The sequence below is a fragment of the Bubalus kerabau genome, chromosome 7 (genome assembly GCF_029407905.1).
Source record: "Bubalus kerabau isolate K-KA32 ecotype Philippines breed swamp buffalo chromosome 7, PCC_UOA_SB_1v2, whole genome shotgun sequence".
NCBI lineage: Eukaryota > Metazoa > Chordata > Mammalia > Artiodactyla > Bovidae > Bubalus > Bubalus kerabau.
The window spans coordinates 90,386,934-90,404,609 of NC_073630.1; the positions used below are offsets into that span (position 1 = coordinate 90,386,934).

Below are 17,676 nucleotides of genomic sequence, written 5' to 3' on the forward strand. Positions count from 1 at the left end.
TTCCCTGACCTTTACTTCTCTCTCCTACAGTGACCATCTTAATCCTTTCAATTTGTTAAGATTATTTTAGTATCTAATATTTTTAATAATATGGTATCGCCATCCGTCCCTAATCCTGAATTCCCCTTTAACAGAATTGTCTTAAATGTTGATTTGCTTCTGTACACCTTTTTCCAAGTCATGAAGATTTCAAGTTCAGCATACTCAAGGTGCTTCTCTTGAGAAATTTAGAAAAAAAGAGAACTAGGCTTGGGAAATGGGAAATAACACAGAGTGGTTTAAAGAGCAGGAGTAGAAGCTTCTAGAGAATAGTGTTAGGAAAGAGACTTCTAGCACCTATAGTGGTGAGAGAGCCAAAATTGGATCATCCCTGGGACCCAGGAAACAGGGTTTTCTCCTAAGAAGTAACTGATACCTTGAGCCCATTTTGTAAGTAAATAGGATATATTCTGAATTTCATTTCAATCTCAAGAATTAAAGAAATATCTACTCTGAAAATCATTTGTTGCAAGTCATATCCAAACAATTTGTTAAGAAACTACTCGGAACAAAGAATAAAGGCAAATATCTTGAAAGTTAAATTTCTCCCCTAACCTTAAAAAAAAAAAAAAAGCTGCTTAGCTTCGTACCAAGCTAGGACAATACAGAAGAAAATGTCTGCATGGTTAAACTTGTTTGGCAGTCTGAACAATTAATAAACTGGGCTATTTTCTTTTGGCAGGATGGGAAGCACAAAATCCAAGAGGAAAATGTTAAACTAAACAAGCCCCTGGAAGAAAGCCACAGGTGTTTACTAATAAAGTACTAAGATATAAAGCTCTTTTGGGGTGGTGGGACAGAGGGAGCTTTTGTTAGACATTGGCAGTGACTCAGATCAGACACTGACTTGTAATATTAATATTCCAGAAAGACATTTTAAAGGGAGAGTGAATAAGGAATAAACCAGATAACACATATTGAACCAAACCCATTTAGTCAGTTTCAGAAGAAAGAAAGGTGATCAGGCTGTCTTTTGATTCTTTCCTGGTTAATCCCCAAACTATCACTTAAAAGATTAGCTCTAATCTGATCTCTACTGGATCAGTAGGAAAAGTGAATGAAAGACAAACCATAGCATTTCCTGGGTTCTTAATGTACTTGAGCATGACCTGCTTCCACCTGTGTGCTAAGTGAATGGAGGCTATGTTTCAAATAAATTCCCTAATTTCCCTTAACTCTTCATCTCATTTGCTCACTGAAAAACATGGGATCCCTTCCAGGAAGTTGACTTTTAACAAATTACTTTAATAACAAAATATTACACAGTGCCACTATATTAAAAAATGAAGGAGGTCCAACTATATGACCTTCTGGAAAAGGCAAAACCATGGAGATAGTGATTACTAGGGATTAGGGGATATGGATAGATGAATTGGTAGAGCACAAAGGATTTTATAGGGCAGTGAAAATACTCTATGACACTGTAATGATGGATACATGTCGTCATACATTTGTCCAAACCCATAGAATGTACACCACCGAGGGAGAAGCCTAAGGTAAACTGTGACTCACAGCATGTCAGTTTAGGTTCAGTAACTGTTCGTATTGGGTACCATTCTGGTGTGGAATGTTGATATTGGGGGAGGGTGGGAGGTCCAACAGAATATATAAGCAATCTGTGTCCTTTCTGCTCAGCTCTGCTGTGAACCTAACACTGCACTAAAAATTAAAGTCAATTATAATGACAATAACAAAAGATTAGTATCAAGGAAAGATACCATAGAGGAGTTTTGAGAGACCTATATACAGTATATATTTTTGGCAGCTGAATCTGTCTAATCTTTGATGCCCTAAGAATGAAATAATATGTCATCTGGAGTAAGACTAGCTGCTGGAGAAGATAAATCACACAATCCAACAACAGGATGATTTTGCAGGTGCTTAGCCTAAACAGTCCTTCCTTGCCTCCAAGGCCAGAGTGATTCCAGTACCTTTAAGTTTTACTCCCAAGAGAACATGGTCTGATCCAGGACCAGCCTTAACCTCCAGTCCATCTAACATTACAGACCATCATGGGCTGTGGGAAGGAATTAGACCATAAAATTAACCAAGGCTTAAAAGGGCCTTTCAGAGTCAGCTCATGCCAGACAAAAATCAAGTCATTTACTTTCAGGAGTGTCTTACATGACAGGTTCTGATTTTAGGCCCTAGAAATAAGAGACAATACAATGACTATCCCTTGGTATCCAGGGTTCCAGGAGCCCCTTCAGATATCAAAATCCACGGATGCTCAAGTCTCTTACAAAAAATGGCCTGGTACAATGAACATAATGGGCTGTATCTGTGGATTGTGCCTCTGGGATTTAACTAACCACAGATGTGGAACCTGAAAACCAGGAGGCATGAGTATACTACCTTATATATGTATTGTACTCTGCAGCTTAAAAAATGCGTCACATTCATTGTCTCCTTACAAATTTGCTACTGCTAAGTCACTTCAGTCGTGTCCGATTCTGTGCGACCCCAGAGACGGCAGCCCACCAGGCTCCCCCGTCCCTGGGATTCTCCAGCAAGAACACTGGAGTGGGTTGCCATTTCCTTCTCCAATGCAGGAAAGTGAAAAGTGCAAGTGAAGTCGCTCAGTCATATCCGACTCGTAGCAACCCCATGGACTGCAGCCCACCAGGCTCCTCTGTCCATGGGATTTTCCAGGCAGGAGTACTGGAGTGGGGCGTTACAAATTTACTTCTCCTTAAAAAAGCTTAATCATCTACTCCTACTTTACAGGTGAGAAAAATGAGGCACACAGAGACCCAAGTTGCCTCTCTTTATCATGTCTTCGTCTTCCTCTGCACTAAATAAAAGCTGCTTCCAGGGCCTCGCCTGGCAAGAACTGCCATCCTAAGACATACCCAAGTTGCCTTGGATTGTGGTCCAAGGAACAGCTGCCAAGCTGGTCATATTGATGGTCACACTGCCATTCAACTGAAGAGAATTGGAATCATTATAGATCTGTGGTCCATTTTCCCCAGAATTGAATGTGGGCTTTGCTTCTCTTGTATAAGTTCTGTTCCAAGTTGGGAAAATTGGGGTTAGCTCAGCTGGTCTCATGAAGAAATAGTTCAATCTAAATGGATAACTTGGGAGAAGGGACTAATACATGACATACGAGAATCAGCAGGTTTCCATAATACTAGATAGGAAAAAAAGCTATTAAAATGCATGGCCTCAGCCACTGGGGCTTTGTAGGTTGGGAAACATGAAGACTATTTTCTTGATAGTAGGAAGGAAACAAAATATAACTCTCGTCTATTTTTAAACAGGAACCTAGACTAATATAGGATCTTATCCTAGTAATAGATTTAACAACCAAAATTTCCTCTCCTCGGAGGTCAACATTAATAATTACTTTGGTCCCAACAACATAAAAGAACCATGGTATTGCTTTCTCCGTGCTTTTAAAATGATAAAGGAAATATAAGCTGCTGTTAGTTACTGTTTTTACTTTCCTGTTATAGGCTGCAGTCTCACCCTGTGGATCAACAGGTAACTGAGTCTCCTGTCCTAAAACGTCTTGTAAAAAATTAGGTAGGTAGTTGGCTGGGCCCTGCCTAGTTGTAAACAGGGCAGCAAGGGAGGTAGGTGAACGCATACAAGTCTCTGTGCCCCATCCTTTTAATATCCTAAACATGCATTTCCCCGACACTCTCACAGCAAGTAGGACAGTTTTGAGCAATTTACTAAGTAAAACAGCAGTGCTCACTCCCTATTTGAGATTCTCTTTGACTTACTGTGAGACCTCAGAGAGCTCACCAGACCTCCCTTGCCCTTAGCTTTCCTTTAAATAAAAGGAAGAGAAAAAATACCTCTTGATCACTTGGAAATAAGCAAACATCAATGGTTAAGAAATACATTACAAAATATAGTGGTAACTCCATGAGAAAGATGATAAATGCTACTATGTCTGAGTTACCATGGTCTTTTATTTACTAGGTATACTGAAGCCTACTCCCTTCCATTCCTCATGACAGAATAATACAAAAGGGATGGAGCTTTTAACATTTATATACATGAATTTCTTTATATCAGTAAAATTGCATGTTACTTTATTATAAAAATTAAGAGGGTCAACAAGGATAATGATATTATCAGAGTTGTATTAAGGTGGTAAGACTATATATATATATATATATATATATATATGTAACTTGTTTTTCTAGTTTCCAGTAGTCTGCAGTGTGATTATATAATGCATATTCTGAAAATACTGATATTTCTGGGGCTAAGGGAGACTGATTGGCTCACTGTGTGGTTTAGGATCAGCTGTTGCCCTCCGAAAAGCCACCGAAGTATTGTCAGCTATGCCAGGAAGACTGCAGCCTAACAAAGGTAACAGTGATGAGAAACAAACAGGTTCTTCGTAGGGACGCCCACTGCATGACTAGCTGCTTCTGATGGCAGGGACTTCGCCATGTAGAGTGCAGAGTGGGGGGTGGGAAGCAAAAGGAACAGCAGTGAGTGTGTACCTATTATTTTCAGTCCTATTAAGTCATGTCAGTAAATCCCCATTCAAATATTAAATGCAAAATTTACTACATAATTTAAAATAAACAAATGTATAAATTTGTTCATTACAAAAGGATAATGAACAAAGTGTACATGAAGTCCTGGTCTCGTTAAGCTTATGTCCTTTGTGCCATCATTTTAGGAAGAGCCTTGGGCTCAGAGGTGTCACGTGCATTTCCCAGTTACTGAAAGCTCAGATGCAGCCTGATTTTGGCTGCAAAGTCTACACTCCTTCCAGTACTCCATCCTGTTTAGAACAGAGAAGACAGGTTAGGGAAGGGAATCCTTTGAACTAGTTGGGGAAACACCCTCTGAAAGGAAAACAAGCTCTCTTTCCACCAAAACGCTTGTTTTCCCTTTGGATCCTCAAGGGTCTCTGTCTGAGCACCTTCCCAGCTTGTCATTCTAGAGTCAGCTGGGTGAAGGAAGCATGCAAGGAAGAGTAAGCATCTTTGACGGCCACATCTGTGCCTTGCTCACAGTAGGATCCCCCAGTATCTAATATGTGCCCAGTTCATAGCAGATGCTCAAGAAATGTTACAGACAAATGAGTGTCAGGAACAAGTGCATAGAGGAGATGGAAACATGCCCAAATTCTACATTACAACCTACATGCCAGTGTCTGTGATCATGCTAAAATTTTAACAAGCAAAATTGTAGTATGACCTAGTCTTAAATTAGCAGAAACATAAAGATGGACTGCCTTTATAGAATTGGAAGTTGTAGTTAGAGAAATGTGTTCCGAAACAGAAGAGGCTGCTAATCTAATTCTGGCTTTTCTTGTCTAAGACCTGCAAAGTAACTGCAATATGTCAGAGGAAACATTCCTCCCAGGCTTTCAAATAAGATTGATTCCCCCCTACTCCACTGCACCCTCAGAAAGATGAATTGTTTAGGAGGAAAGGAGCATTATTTATGGGGAAAAGTATTCTTCACAGCCTTTATACAGGGCACCTTGGAGCTGTGTGTGCCCTGTCCTGTCACTCTCTGTGACATGGCCATAATGACCCACATGCTGTCCCACAGTTTGGCTACTAAAGACTCCAAATGTTAGTCACTCAGTCGCCTCCGACCCTTTGGACTGTAGCCCACCAGGCTCCTCTGTCCAGGGAATTTTACTTAAGTGGGTTGCCATTTTCCTCCGCTAGGGGATATTCCCAACCCAGGGATTGAACCCGCATCCCTTGTGTCTCTTGCGCTGCAAGCAGATTCTTTACCCCCTGAGCCATCAGGGAAGCCTTTGCTTAATAGCTTAATTTCCCAAATAGAAAGGAGGCAGGCAGCTGTGCCCTGCTGCACTAATATCCCAAAAGATGTGCTCGCAGAGCATCACAGGAAAACATTAAGCACATCATGTATTAGAAATTATGCTTTTAGTTCATGCTCAGCAAAGTTTCTAAGTGTTTCGCTGGTTACCAAACCCACGGCTAGGTCATCGCCTGCCTTATTTGGAGTATGCTTAGGTAACAGCAAACTAATTTTAGAACTAGCCCACCTAAAAGTGAATGTAAATGGAAGTATATATTCTGAAGATAAATAATTTGTGTATTATCTGTTCATGTGAACTCTGTGGAAATGCTTCTCTTCATTTAGATCTAAGAACTAGACTGTACACTTTGTAGACAGGTTGTTTGGTCCGATACTGTGTGGCTACAGCACATATTCAGCCAGTATTTTATTGGACGTTGAGCATCCGTGATATTTGGCCTCCTGCATCCCATGCATACTTATGCCCTGCTCTTCTGTTACCCACCTGACCTCGCTTTCTCTTTGTAGAATGTATGTAGGAACTGCAGAGGAACCTTCTGTAACATCTGTTCAACAAACGAACTGCCTCTTCCTTCAAGTATCAAGCCTGAGCGAGTTTGCAATCCCTGCCATGAGCATCTGATGAAACAATATTCTACCAGTCCATCGTAAGATGGAGGCCAAGATCTGGACCAGAATGTATCCACCCACGTTAGATGTCAGAATCCCCTAGAGCAGACTTTAGAATTAACTCGAGTTGATAGGAATGCTTTAAATAAACCAGGTCCAGGAAGAAAAGGCAGTGGTTAACAGTGCTGGAAATTTTGTGTTTTCTCTAATGACTGTATGAATAAAAGTTACTCATTTGAGCCTCTCTCTGCTAAATCTAAACAACCTCACTTTGAAGCATTGATCTGATAGCTTGTCTTTGGAAGGGCTATTCATTTTTATGAATAGTGATATTAATACTGAGCTGCATGTTAAAGGAGAGAGGGTCCTTAGTGAATAAGAATAAAAAGGAAAATGATCATCCCTTTATTATATTTGGAGATTCAAGAGGGAAAGATCATTGTTAACCGAGATTGAAATGATAGAGGTTACATGTTCTCTCAGGTGCTGCTAGACATAAACATTATTTCCTCTTTACCCCTCCTACCTACCTCTTCTTTAAAGGATCTCTACCAAACTGTGAACCCAAACTCAGGGAAAAGAAATTAAAGAGTAATATAAATTTTGAATGTACTTAATATTATAATGTATTCTAGTTTTAGGACCAGAATTTTCTAGTTCTGGCCTACACGTTTTCACTATCAGAATAAGGAGGAAGAATGTTTGCCGTTTTTCCACTTACTGACTTCAAAAGTAAATACCTGCCCTTTTCAGAATCTGCTACGCAACAAGCCAGCTCTTCCCCAGTCTCCCTCCTCTTTGGGTCATGGAAATTATAAGGGGTTTTAAAGATAGGGTTTGACTTTTGCAAACAGGAAGTACTAAAGCAAAGCCATGTCAGGTGTAGAGTGAAGAAATTTAATTTGTCCATGGCTGAGAATAATTAGCTGAGAATATTTGTTAAATTCTTTTGTGAATAAGGGATTCCTTATTCCAAGCCAAGATTCAGAACTGGTAGACAGGTTTTTTGGAAAATATACTCAAAACAGTTCTTAGCAACAAACCCTTTGGGGGGAAAAAAAAAAAAGAGATGTGCATTCAGCAGGGGAAGGCAGGAGATGGTCTATGCTCCTTTGATTATGTTGCATGTACATAGATTGTTTGATTCCAATTAAGACCTAAGAAGATTCTGTTAACTGGTTTAGAGTTATGGGGTGGAAACATCCTGGAACTATGATATTTGATAAATTCTGTCTCCTAAAAAGAGTGACAGCCCAGGAAAGTTGTTATTCCAGAAGTCTGACCTGTTACTTGGTGGATCTGAATTTTAAGAGTCCTAGGAAGAAATAAAATTAGTTAATTCCAACGTCATTTGTTGTCATTTTTTCTCTTTAAATAATATCTATTGCTTGTGATTCTCCATCTTCCTTATTTTTGACTACATGTATATGTCAGCACTGTTCTAGGCTCTACAGAAAATGGCGGGGGGGGGGGGCCGATTATCCTAAATTAGCAAAAGTTATTTTATAATTAGTTTTGAACTAAATTGAAGAGGCCACTCTGTACATGGCATGTAAGGAGGAATAAATAACTAGCCACTTGAGATTTGTTTTGGAAATGCACATAAGCTGTTTAGTGTTTCGGTTATTTTTTTAAGACCACAGCTCCAGAGATTTGTTATTAGTGCATATGCCCACGAAGCAAGGGGACCAAGTCATGAATACCTTGACTATTATAATAATAGGCCTTTCTTCCTTAAAAATTGTTTCCACTGTTTACAATAGTATCACCAAGAATAACATATTAGGAATACACTTAACCACAGAAGCAAATGACTTGTATACTGAAAACTAAAGCACTGCCAAAAGAAGATACCAGTACAGGAAAGACACCTCATGTTCATGAAATGGAAAGCTTACATTATTGACCAGATGTATTAATACGTCTTTTGTTACCCAAATGTTACTGACCAGAGACATATAAATACATTTTTAAAGAGTGATACAATTAACATCACTGTGCAGAGTTTTTAGAATGTAAAATTGATCAAGGGTTCATTATACAGCTTAAGATTGTCATTATCATTCACATTTTACTGTTACGTTTTTGTTCCTACTTTGTGTATATTATAAACATAAGTTTATTAGCATAAAACCTTAAAAAATGACACATCGTGAAGTTTTGAGATAAGAATTTGTCTGTGGTTTTATGCAGATACTTTTGATTGTCCAAGAGACATATATACTAATGTCTCAGAAGATGGTATTCTTCAGAATATAGTTGATTCAGATGATGTGAATGTTACACACACACAAAAAGCCTTAATGACTGATTCTAATAGAGCAAGTGAAAATGAGACTCACAGTGCTGGAGACGACAGGTATGTCAGGTATAACTATTGAATGTAATAACCCACAAAGTGTTATAACACAATTGTGGGCCGGCCAAAATAAAAATCGCTGACCACAGGCTTTAGTTTCTGAAAAATTCCCTCAGTTGATAATGAGTTTGTATCTTTTAAATGTCAGTACTACCTCAACCATCTACAGATTCAGTGTAACCCCTATCAAAAATCCCAATATCTTTTGCACAAATAGAAGCATTTATATGGAACCTCAAGAGGTGCCTAAACAGCCAAAACAATCTTGAAAAAAAGTTAAATGTCTCACACTTCCTGATTTCAAAACTTACAGAGCTACAGTGCTAAGGGCAGTATGGTAATGGCATACAGACATAATGAGCCATCGGAGTAGAGAGCCTAGGAATAGACCTTCACATCTACACTCAAATGATTTCTGACAAGAGTGCCAAGACTATTCAATGGAAAAAGGATAGAATTGTCAAACCTGATACTGGGAAAACTAGATATGCACATGCCAAAAAAACTAAGATGGACTTTTATACCATATACAAAAGTAACTTGAAATGGATCAAAGATCTGAACATAGATCTAGAACTATTAAATTCTTAGAACAAAGAGGAGGAAGATTCATAACACTGGGTCTGGCAGTGACTTTTTTGGATAAGACCAAAAACGCAAGCAACGTAAGAAAATAGGTTAGCTTCGTCAGAATAAAAAAATCTTTTAAAGAAACTGGAATCCTTGTGCACTGTTGGTGGCAATGTAAAGTGGTAAAGTGTACTGGCTGTAGCCAGTACAGAAAATAGAATGGCAGTTCCTAAAGAAATGAAAAGTTCCATGTAATACAGCAGTTCCACCTCTGGATATATATACCCAGAAATGAAAGCGGGGTTATACCCACGTTCATGGCAGCATCATTCACAATAGCCAGAAGGTGAAGCCACCCAAGTGTTCATTTATCAGTGAATGGATAAACAAAATATGGTAGATACATTCAGCCTTAAAAAGCAGGGAAATTCTGACACATACTACAACATGGATGGACCCTGACATGAGATAAGCCAGTCACAAAAAAACAAATAGGATTCCACCTATGTGAAGTATCTAGTTAAATTCACAAACAGTAGAAAGACAGACAAACAGAAGTTACCAAGGACTTGGGGAAGTGGGAAATGGATAGAGTTTCAATTGGTTGGGGGCGGGGGGGAGGGGGGAGGGATGGGGATGAAAAGTTCTGGTGATGGATGGTGGTGGTGGTGTTCGTACAATATGAATGTACTTAATGCCAAAGAAATGTACACTTAAAAATGATTAAAATGGTAAAATGTTTGTATATTTTACAACTTTTAAAATACCACGCTTTCCAATTGGATACAGAAAATAGATATGTATGTGTATATGGGTGGGTACACAAACATATATCCCCATCTGCTCTGAGGGTCTGGAAGCTGACACCCCAGTAGCAATGGGCACATCCAATGCCCGGTCTTTAATCAGAAACCAAAGCTTGGTTTATAATACCATTCTTCAATAAAAGGAACCAGGATTCGTTGGAGAAATGGCTGGTTCTAGGTCTGGGGCATCTTGGAACATCAAAAAGTAAGGAAGTGCTATTGAAAAAAAAAAAAGGAGGAAGGCATAGCAAAGGTATACAGGAGAAAACTAGAAGCTTCCAGTGGGTAAAGCTGAAAAAATGCGAGCAAAATAATGTAGGAGTATTACCCAGAGAATAAATGAGTCCATATTAATATGAGATTAAATAAATGACAGAGAAGTATCATGTCTCCTACAAAGAAAAATTCCAAGAAATTTATGTAGCTACTATTCCTTCAAGAAGTGAAGCTTACCTCCCCACCTTTTGAATATGGGCTGTGCTTAGAAATTTGCTTCAAAAAAGTAGAATATAGAAAGAGAAATAAAGGGGCTTTTTAGTAACCAAGGAAACACTGTTTTGGCCACGTGATCAAAATTCACATGGTCAGTGACGTCATGTTGATAACAAGAATCCTTGATAAGGTGAAAGCAGTGAGAATAATTCCTTGGTATTCTTCCTCCCAAAACCAATAAACCTAGTCTAACCATGAGAAAACCTCAGAAAACTCTGAGGGACATTCAACAAAATATCTGACCAGTACTCTAAATGTATCAGGTCATCAAAAACAAAGACTGAGGTTAAGGAGACAGGAAGACTAACATAATGTGGGATCCTGGAATGAAAGATACTAGGGAAAAGCTAATAAAATCTGAACAAAGTGTGGAATTCAGTCAATGGTTATGTATCAGCATTAACCGTGACAAATGTATTGTAGCAACATAAAATGTAAACAGGGAAATTAGGCCAGTGTTTACAAGAATTCTACTGCTTTTGCAACATTTTTGTGTATCTCAAAACTATTCCGAAATAAAGTTTATTTAAATTTAAAAATTTGTGCTTTCATATTCCAAGCAACTATAGGTCAGACTTTACAGAACTTGATTGAACTCCCTAAATGCAGTTTATTTCCAAATAGAATCTGAGGATTTTCCTCAGCATGAGGATTTTAAATCAGATCTGTAGTTCAGCACATGGCTCTTTCATTGTTTACAGTCAAGTTATAAAAATGATAATTTGAAAAGATACATGCACCCCTATATTCACTGCAGCACTATTTACAATGACCAAGACATGGAAGTAACCTAAATGTTCCATTGACAGATGCAAGGATAAAGAAGATGTGGTATATATACACAATGAAAAATTACTCAGCTATAAAAAAGAATGAAATAATGCCATTTTGCAGCTACGTGGATGGACCTAGAGAGTATCATACTCAGGAAGTAAGCTAGACAGATACAAGACAAATACATGATACCGCTTATTTGTGGAAACTAAAAGGATAAAAATTAACTTACAGGGACTTCGCTGTTGGCACAGGGGCTAAGAATCTACCTTGCAATGCAGGGGACTATAAACGAGATCCCACATGCCACAGAGCAACTAAGCCTGCACTCCTCAACTAGAGATCCCACATGGAGCAACAAAGACCCCGAGGGCCCCAACTAAGACCTGATGCAGCCAAATAAATACTTTAAAAAATATATACAAAATACAATACAAATAGACCCACACACAGAGAAAACAATGATTATCAAAGGGGAAAGCAGCAGGGAGAGAAATTAGGAGTTTGGGATTAACATATATATACTACTACATATACAATAGATAACCAACAAGGGCCTACTGTATAGCACAGGGAACTATCCTCAATACTTGGTGATAACCTATAAGGAAAAAAGGATATATGTCTATAATATTTATCCATACAGATATACATGTATAACTGAATCACTTTACTGTATACCTGAAACAAGCACTTTTAAATCAAGTACACTTCAATTTTTTTTATAAAAACTTAATAAAAAAAACTGCAAACTTGTTAATAAAAAAGTGAAAGTTGGAAAAAAATGTATGAAACTCTTAAAGGGAATTTTAACCATTCTGTGAAAGGACTCCAGGTATAGCCTACTGATTTTGAAGTAACTCTCAGGGCTACCATCTATATTACAGCCTCATTTCAGCTTTGCCCAGCAGACAATGTAGGCCTTTCTAAAGAACTGTATTTCAGAAGTAGCACGTTTTGATTTATAGTAAAGCATCTTGCTAATAACTTAGCCTGCTGCTGCTAAGTCGCTTCAGTCGTGTCTGACTCTGTGCAACCCCATAGACGGCAGCCCACCAGGCTCCCCCGTCCCTGGGATTCTCCAGGCAAGAACACTGGAGTGGGTTGCCATTTCCTTCTCCAATGCAGGAAAGTGAAAAGTGAAAGTGAAGTCGCTCAGTCGTGTCCGACTCTTAGCGACCCCATAGACGGCAGCCCACCAGGCTCCCCCGTCCCTGGGATTCTCCAGGCAAGAACACTGGAGTGGGTTGCCATTTCCTTCTCCAATGCAGGAAAGTGAAAAGTGAAAGTGAAGTCGCTCAGTCATTCTAATAACCCCCAAATGTTCTCCTGGGTCAAATCTTAATGAGTCTTAGACTTTTGTTAGCTTGGGGACTGCCCATTATTAAGGTCTTCTATTTTATTCTCACCATTCCTGAGGACAGCTGATTTTATTAACACATTAATTACTTTTGTATATGAGATTTGTGCAAGCATGTCAATCTACCAAATCAAAAATTAAGTATCTGATAAGGAGTTCTACACCTATAATACAAGATAAACTTTATTCAAAGAGTGTATCACCTTGAAATGTAAACTTAGTCAAAAACAGAACCAGTGACCAGCTGTAAGCATTGCTGAGCATGTAAGTAAGCTTGGTAAAGATAACTCGGGCCTCCAATGGGCAGGTAGGGTGGAAAAACCTGCTTGTCTCCAGATAGCCGTAGTGCCATGCCATCCTGGGATGTTACTTCTCAGCACAATGCTGCTGTGCTGCTAAGTCGCTTCAATCGTGTCCGACTCTGTGCGACCCTATGGACAGCAGCCCACCAGGCTCTTCTGTCCACGAAATTCTCTAGGCAAGAATACTGGAGTGGGTTGCCATTTCCTTCTCCATCTCAGCACAATAGTATCATTCATATTCAATTGTAAGGTCTGTCACCAATAGTTTGTTCTTGTAAATTAGAGGTTAAAAATTAGCCCAATATTATCACCTGTATTCCCCTATTTGCTCTCTTGAGGGGGCAAGAAATGGATGGAATTATAGCCAGCCTACTAGAAATTCCAAGTAACTCAGCTTCTTATTAGTTCTGGTCTATATTTCCAAACGTCATCAAGTGACAGAAAGGTTGAGAGCCTCTGTATTTCAGTTAGAACAAAGTGAGTTTTCAAATCACAAGTCTTTGAATGTATTTGTGAAATTTCACAGGCTTCAGATTTAGTCTGGAACATTTGAAAAGCTTATTCTTAAAGTACTATAGTGATGTTTCTGAGTTTCTCGGAGTAGTCCATATCCTAGAGTCAATTTGGCTACACACCTTCATGCGTTTACCACCAGGTGCTTTCAAAATCACTTCACTGGAACCTCCTAGTTCTGACACAGAACCCAGAGGCCATAAAAAAGGGAGATTTAAAAACCTACCACGTAATTTCTGCCATGAAAAGCCAATAAAGTGACAAACTGGGGGGCGGGGAAGGGTGTGTTTAAAGCCAGCTCATTTTGAGAAGCCAGCTCTTGCCACTTAATTAAGAAAAAGACCACACACAGTAGAAAAGTGGTCATTTGACATCACTGAAAGGCGATCAGTGAAACTCAAACTCAGCCTGTGGAAACCGCTAAAGGTTCACAGCATTTCTCCAATAAATAAAATGGAAGGGGAAACATAAAAGAAACAAAAAACAGGAACTTCGATTTTACTTAAGATATTTGGTCAGTAAGCTTACAAAAATATGCTTAACATCACTGATTGGGACAGTAAATTAAAACCTTTTGTGTGTCTTATTTTACACAGAGAATGGCTAAAATTACAGGCTGGAAATATCAAATGGTGAGGATATGGACCAACTGGAACTGTCATATTGTTTGGGATATCTAAAATAGAATGATCACTTTGGAAAAGGGTACGTCAATTTCTAGTAAAATTAAATATATATCAACCTTGGGACTTCCTCAGAAGTCCAGTGGTTAGGATTCCACACTTCCACTATAGGAGGCACAGGTTGAATCCCTTACTGAGGAACTAAGATTCCACATGCTGTGTGGCATGGCTAGGAAAAAAAGAAAAAGAAAAAAGAAAAAAGAAAAAAAATATATATATATATCTCTCTCTCTATCTCCTTGCAATTCAGGATAGTCCACTAAGTACTTACCCAAAAGAAATTAAAACGTAGGTCCACAAGAAGCCTTGCACATGATATTCATAGCAACTTTATTCATGATAGCCAAAAAATAAATAGCCCTTCACCAGACCAGTGAAAAATTAAACTACAGCATATTCATACAGTGAAATACTACTCAGCAATGAAAAGGAACAAAGGGCTGACACACAAAGATGAATGTCAACAAATGCAGAGTGGGAGAAATTTACATAAGAATACATAATGATTACATTTACAGGCGAAACTACGGTGGAAACAAAATCCTAACCAGAAAGGACGGAGGAGGAACAGGAACTGACTGCAGAAATGTTCTGATGTGATGGAAATGCTCCACAGCTTGTAAGGGGTTTGGGTTACAGAGTTATGTATCAACACTCATCAAAGTAATATTTGTTCACTTTACTGTACATTTTACCCCAAGAATAAGAAGTCTACTTAATAATACGGGTGCTACAAAGCTTAAGATTCAAGTATAGATGTCTACAACTTGGACACACATAAACAAAATGCATTGATGGAAGCATAAATACATGAAGAAAATATGGTAAAATGTTACTTCCAAAATCTAGGTGGTATTATGTATAGGCATTCAATTTTTCCAAATATTTGAAGTTTTTATTAAAATTTGTTATTAAAACATGTTGCAGAGGAAAAAGAGACATAATAACCACTGCAGGGTATGGACTGTTGCTTAGATCCTGATTCAAATGTACTTTTTGAGAAATTATTTGATAAGAAATTAGTATTTTTAGGAGTAATGGTTATTTTTAAATTTGGGGGGGTTGAGCAGCATGTGGGATCTTAGTTCCCTGACCAGAGCTTGAACCCACCCCCCCGCCCTGAATTGGAAGCACAAGTCTTAAGCCAAGAAAGTCCCTAAAGTCCTATTTTTAAAAAGAAATATAGGATATACATATATTCAGAAAAAATGATGGTTATCTTGAATTTGTTTTAAAATTAATGAGGATAAGTAGATGGGGATTATAAGAGAAAAAGAAATATGGGGAGAGGCTATGAACACAAGTTCATACAAAAGAAAATCCAAAAGCCTTTAAACATGAAGAAATTGTGTATTTTTAACCTTGGCAGATTGGCAAAGAGTAGATTGCTAATACACTGTTTGAGGGGGTTGTGGAGAAATGGGGACTTGCATTGCTGGTGCAAACTAAGAAAAAACAAGCTATAGATAGAAACTGAATTTTAGATATAAGTTTACAAGTGCACATGCTCTGACCATTTATCCTATAGAGAAATTTATGCATGTACAAAATGATCTAAATTTATACAAGGTAATTCATTCCAGCATTAAAATAGCAAATGACTATAAACAATTTATATGTTCATCAGTAACGACAGGTTAAATTATAAATTACATCCATACTGTATAACCATTTTAAAAAATGAGAAAGGATTTTATGTACCAATATAAAATATTTAGGATGTATTAAATGGGAAAAAAAGGTAAAGAATAGTATACTTTTAAAATAAATGAAAATGCCAATATTCACCTATTATACAGTAAAATCACTGGAAGTTTACATTAGAAAATATAACCATGATGACATGGTTGCCTGAGAAGAGGAACTAGGTGGCTGAAGTATAGGATGGAAGGAGACTGTTCACTATATACCCTTTCATATCTCTTGAATTTTATTTCCTTCAAAAAGTAAAAACACAAAATTTTTAAATTATCCTGTTTATTCTTGTATTATCAAGGCTTTAGAACCTAATCAAATCTCCCTATAGTCCTCTTCCTAAAATTCAGTATGGAAACTACCCAACTAAAAAACTGGGCAAAAGATCTGAACAGACAATTCACCAAAGACAACATGCCCATGCAAATGTATATAAGGATGTCAATATCTTGCACAATTTATGGACCTTCAAATTAAAACTAAATATCACTACACACCTATTAGAATAGCTAAAATTCAAAACACTGACACCACCAAATGCTGGCAAGGATGAGTTGCTACAGGAATTCTTATTCATTCCTGGTGGAAATGCAAAATGGTACAACCATCTTGGAAGACATTTTGGCAGGTTTTCACAAAACTAAACATAGTGTTACCATATGATCCAGCAATCGCACTCCTTGGTATTTACCCAAATGAGCTGAAATCTTATGTATACACAAAAAACCTACACACAAATGTTTATAGCAGCTTTATTCCCTTAGTACAAACTTCAGAGATTTATTTTTTAATCTGCTGAATTCAGGCAAGGAAAATGTATTCCTACTACATTAGAGCGATTTTTTTTTCCTAAACTGCTGAAACTTAGGCACTTTACTGCTGAGATATGCCATTCTATTAATTCAGGTCCTATTAATTCAATGTCAACCCTTTCACTTAATTTAGGGAAAATTCTCAAAGTAACAGTATGTTTTAAATTATAAGATAAATAGGATGTAACCCAGAAAAAAATCTCCCAAATGAGAACCTGCTAAGGCAGGGGGTCTCCAACCCCTGGGCCATGGAGCACTCCAGTTAGGAACTGAGCCACAGAGCAGGAGGTGAGCAGAAGGCGGGCAAGCAAAGAAAAGCTTCATCTGCATTTACAGCCATTCCTCATTGCTCACAGTACCACCTGAGCTCCCCCTCCTATCAGATCAGCTGCAGCATAATAAATGCAAATGCCCCTGAATCATTATGAAACCATCTGTGGAAAAATTGTTCCACAAAACCAGTCCCTGGTGCCAAAAAAGTTGCAGACCATTGTGCTAAGGGACTGTAGGGCAGAGGATGCCAATAGAGCATGTTAACTAATAATTAGCAGTGTCACTTCCTCAGAATGTCACATAATAGCAGTGGCTTTCTCCTGGTTCTTCCTGGCCACACTGCAGAAATACTGAGGAGGATTCAGAGCCTTTCGCTCCATAGTGGGTTCAGTCTCCCCCCGCACCTGGCAGAAGCCTCTCACCCAGACACAGAGGGACAAACAAAACGGCTCTGCTTCACTCTCTGCTAACAGTATGTCAGATCAGAACACAGGCTAGCAATTTTCCCCTTGGTATCTATATGCTCCTTATCAGTATCCCCTCCTTGTAATTCTTCTGAGCAGCCCAAAGAAGGATACAGGTAAACCTCGACACACCCAATCCCACTATTTTTG

General features: G+C 38.3%; 1 protein-coding gene across 12 annotated transcripts in view; it reads left to right on the top strand.

Moving 5' to 3' along the window:
• The window catches only part of RUFY3 (RUN and FYVE domain containing 3), a 95,012-nt gene extending 87,241 nt beyond the window's left edge, over positions 1–7,771 (top strand). For 2 of the 12 annotated variants that reach the window (XM_055588743.1, XM_055588747.1), the window contains exons 15-18: positions 722–801; positions 3,498–3,525; positions 4,297–4,368; positions 6,322–7,771. In XM_055588743.1, coding sequence (XP_055444718.1) covers positions 722–801; positions 3,498–3,525; positions 4,297–4,368; positions 6,322–6,465 — 324 coding nt within the window. In that variant the 3' untranslated portion in view covers positions 6,466–7,771. Of the gene's footprint in view, positions 1–721; positions 802–3,497; positions 3,568–4,296; positions 4,369–6,321 lie in introns of all 12 variants that reach the window. The other 10 variants (XM_055588744.1, XM_055588748.1, XR_008717181.1 and 7 more) reach the window with 9 other exon arrangements.
• The last annotated feature ends 9,905 nt before the right edge of the window (positions 7,772–17,676 follow it).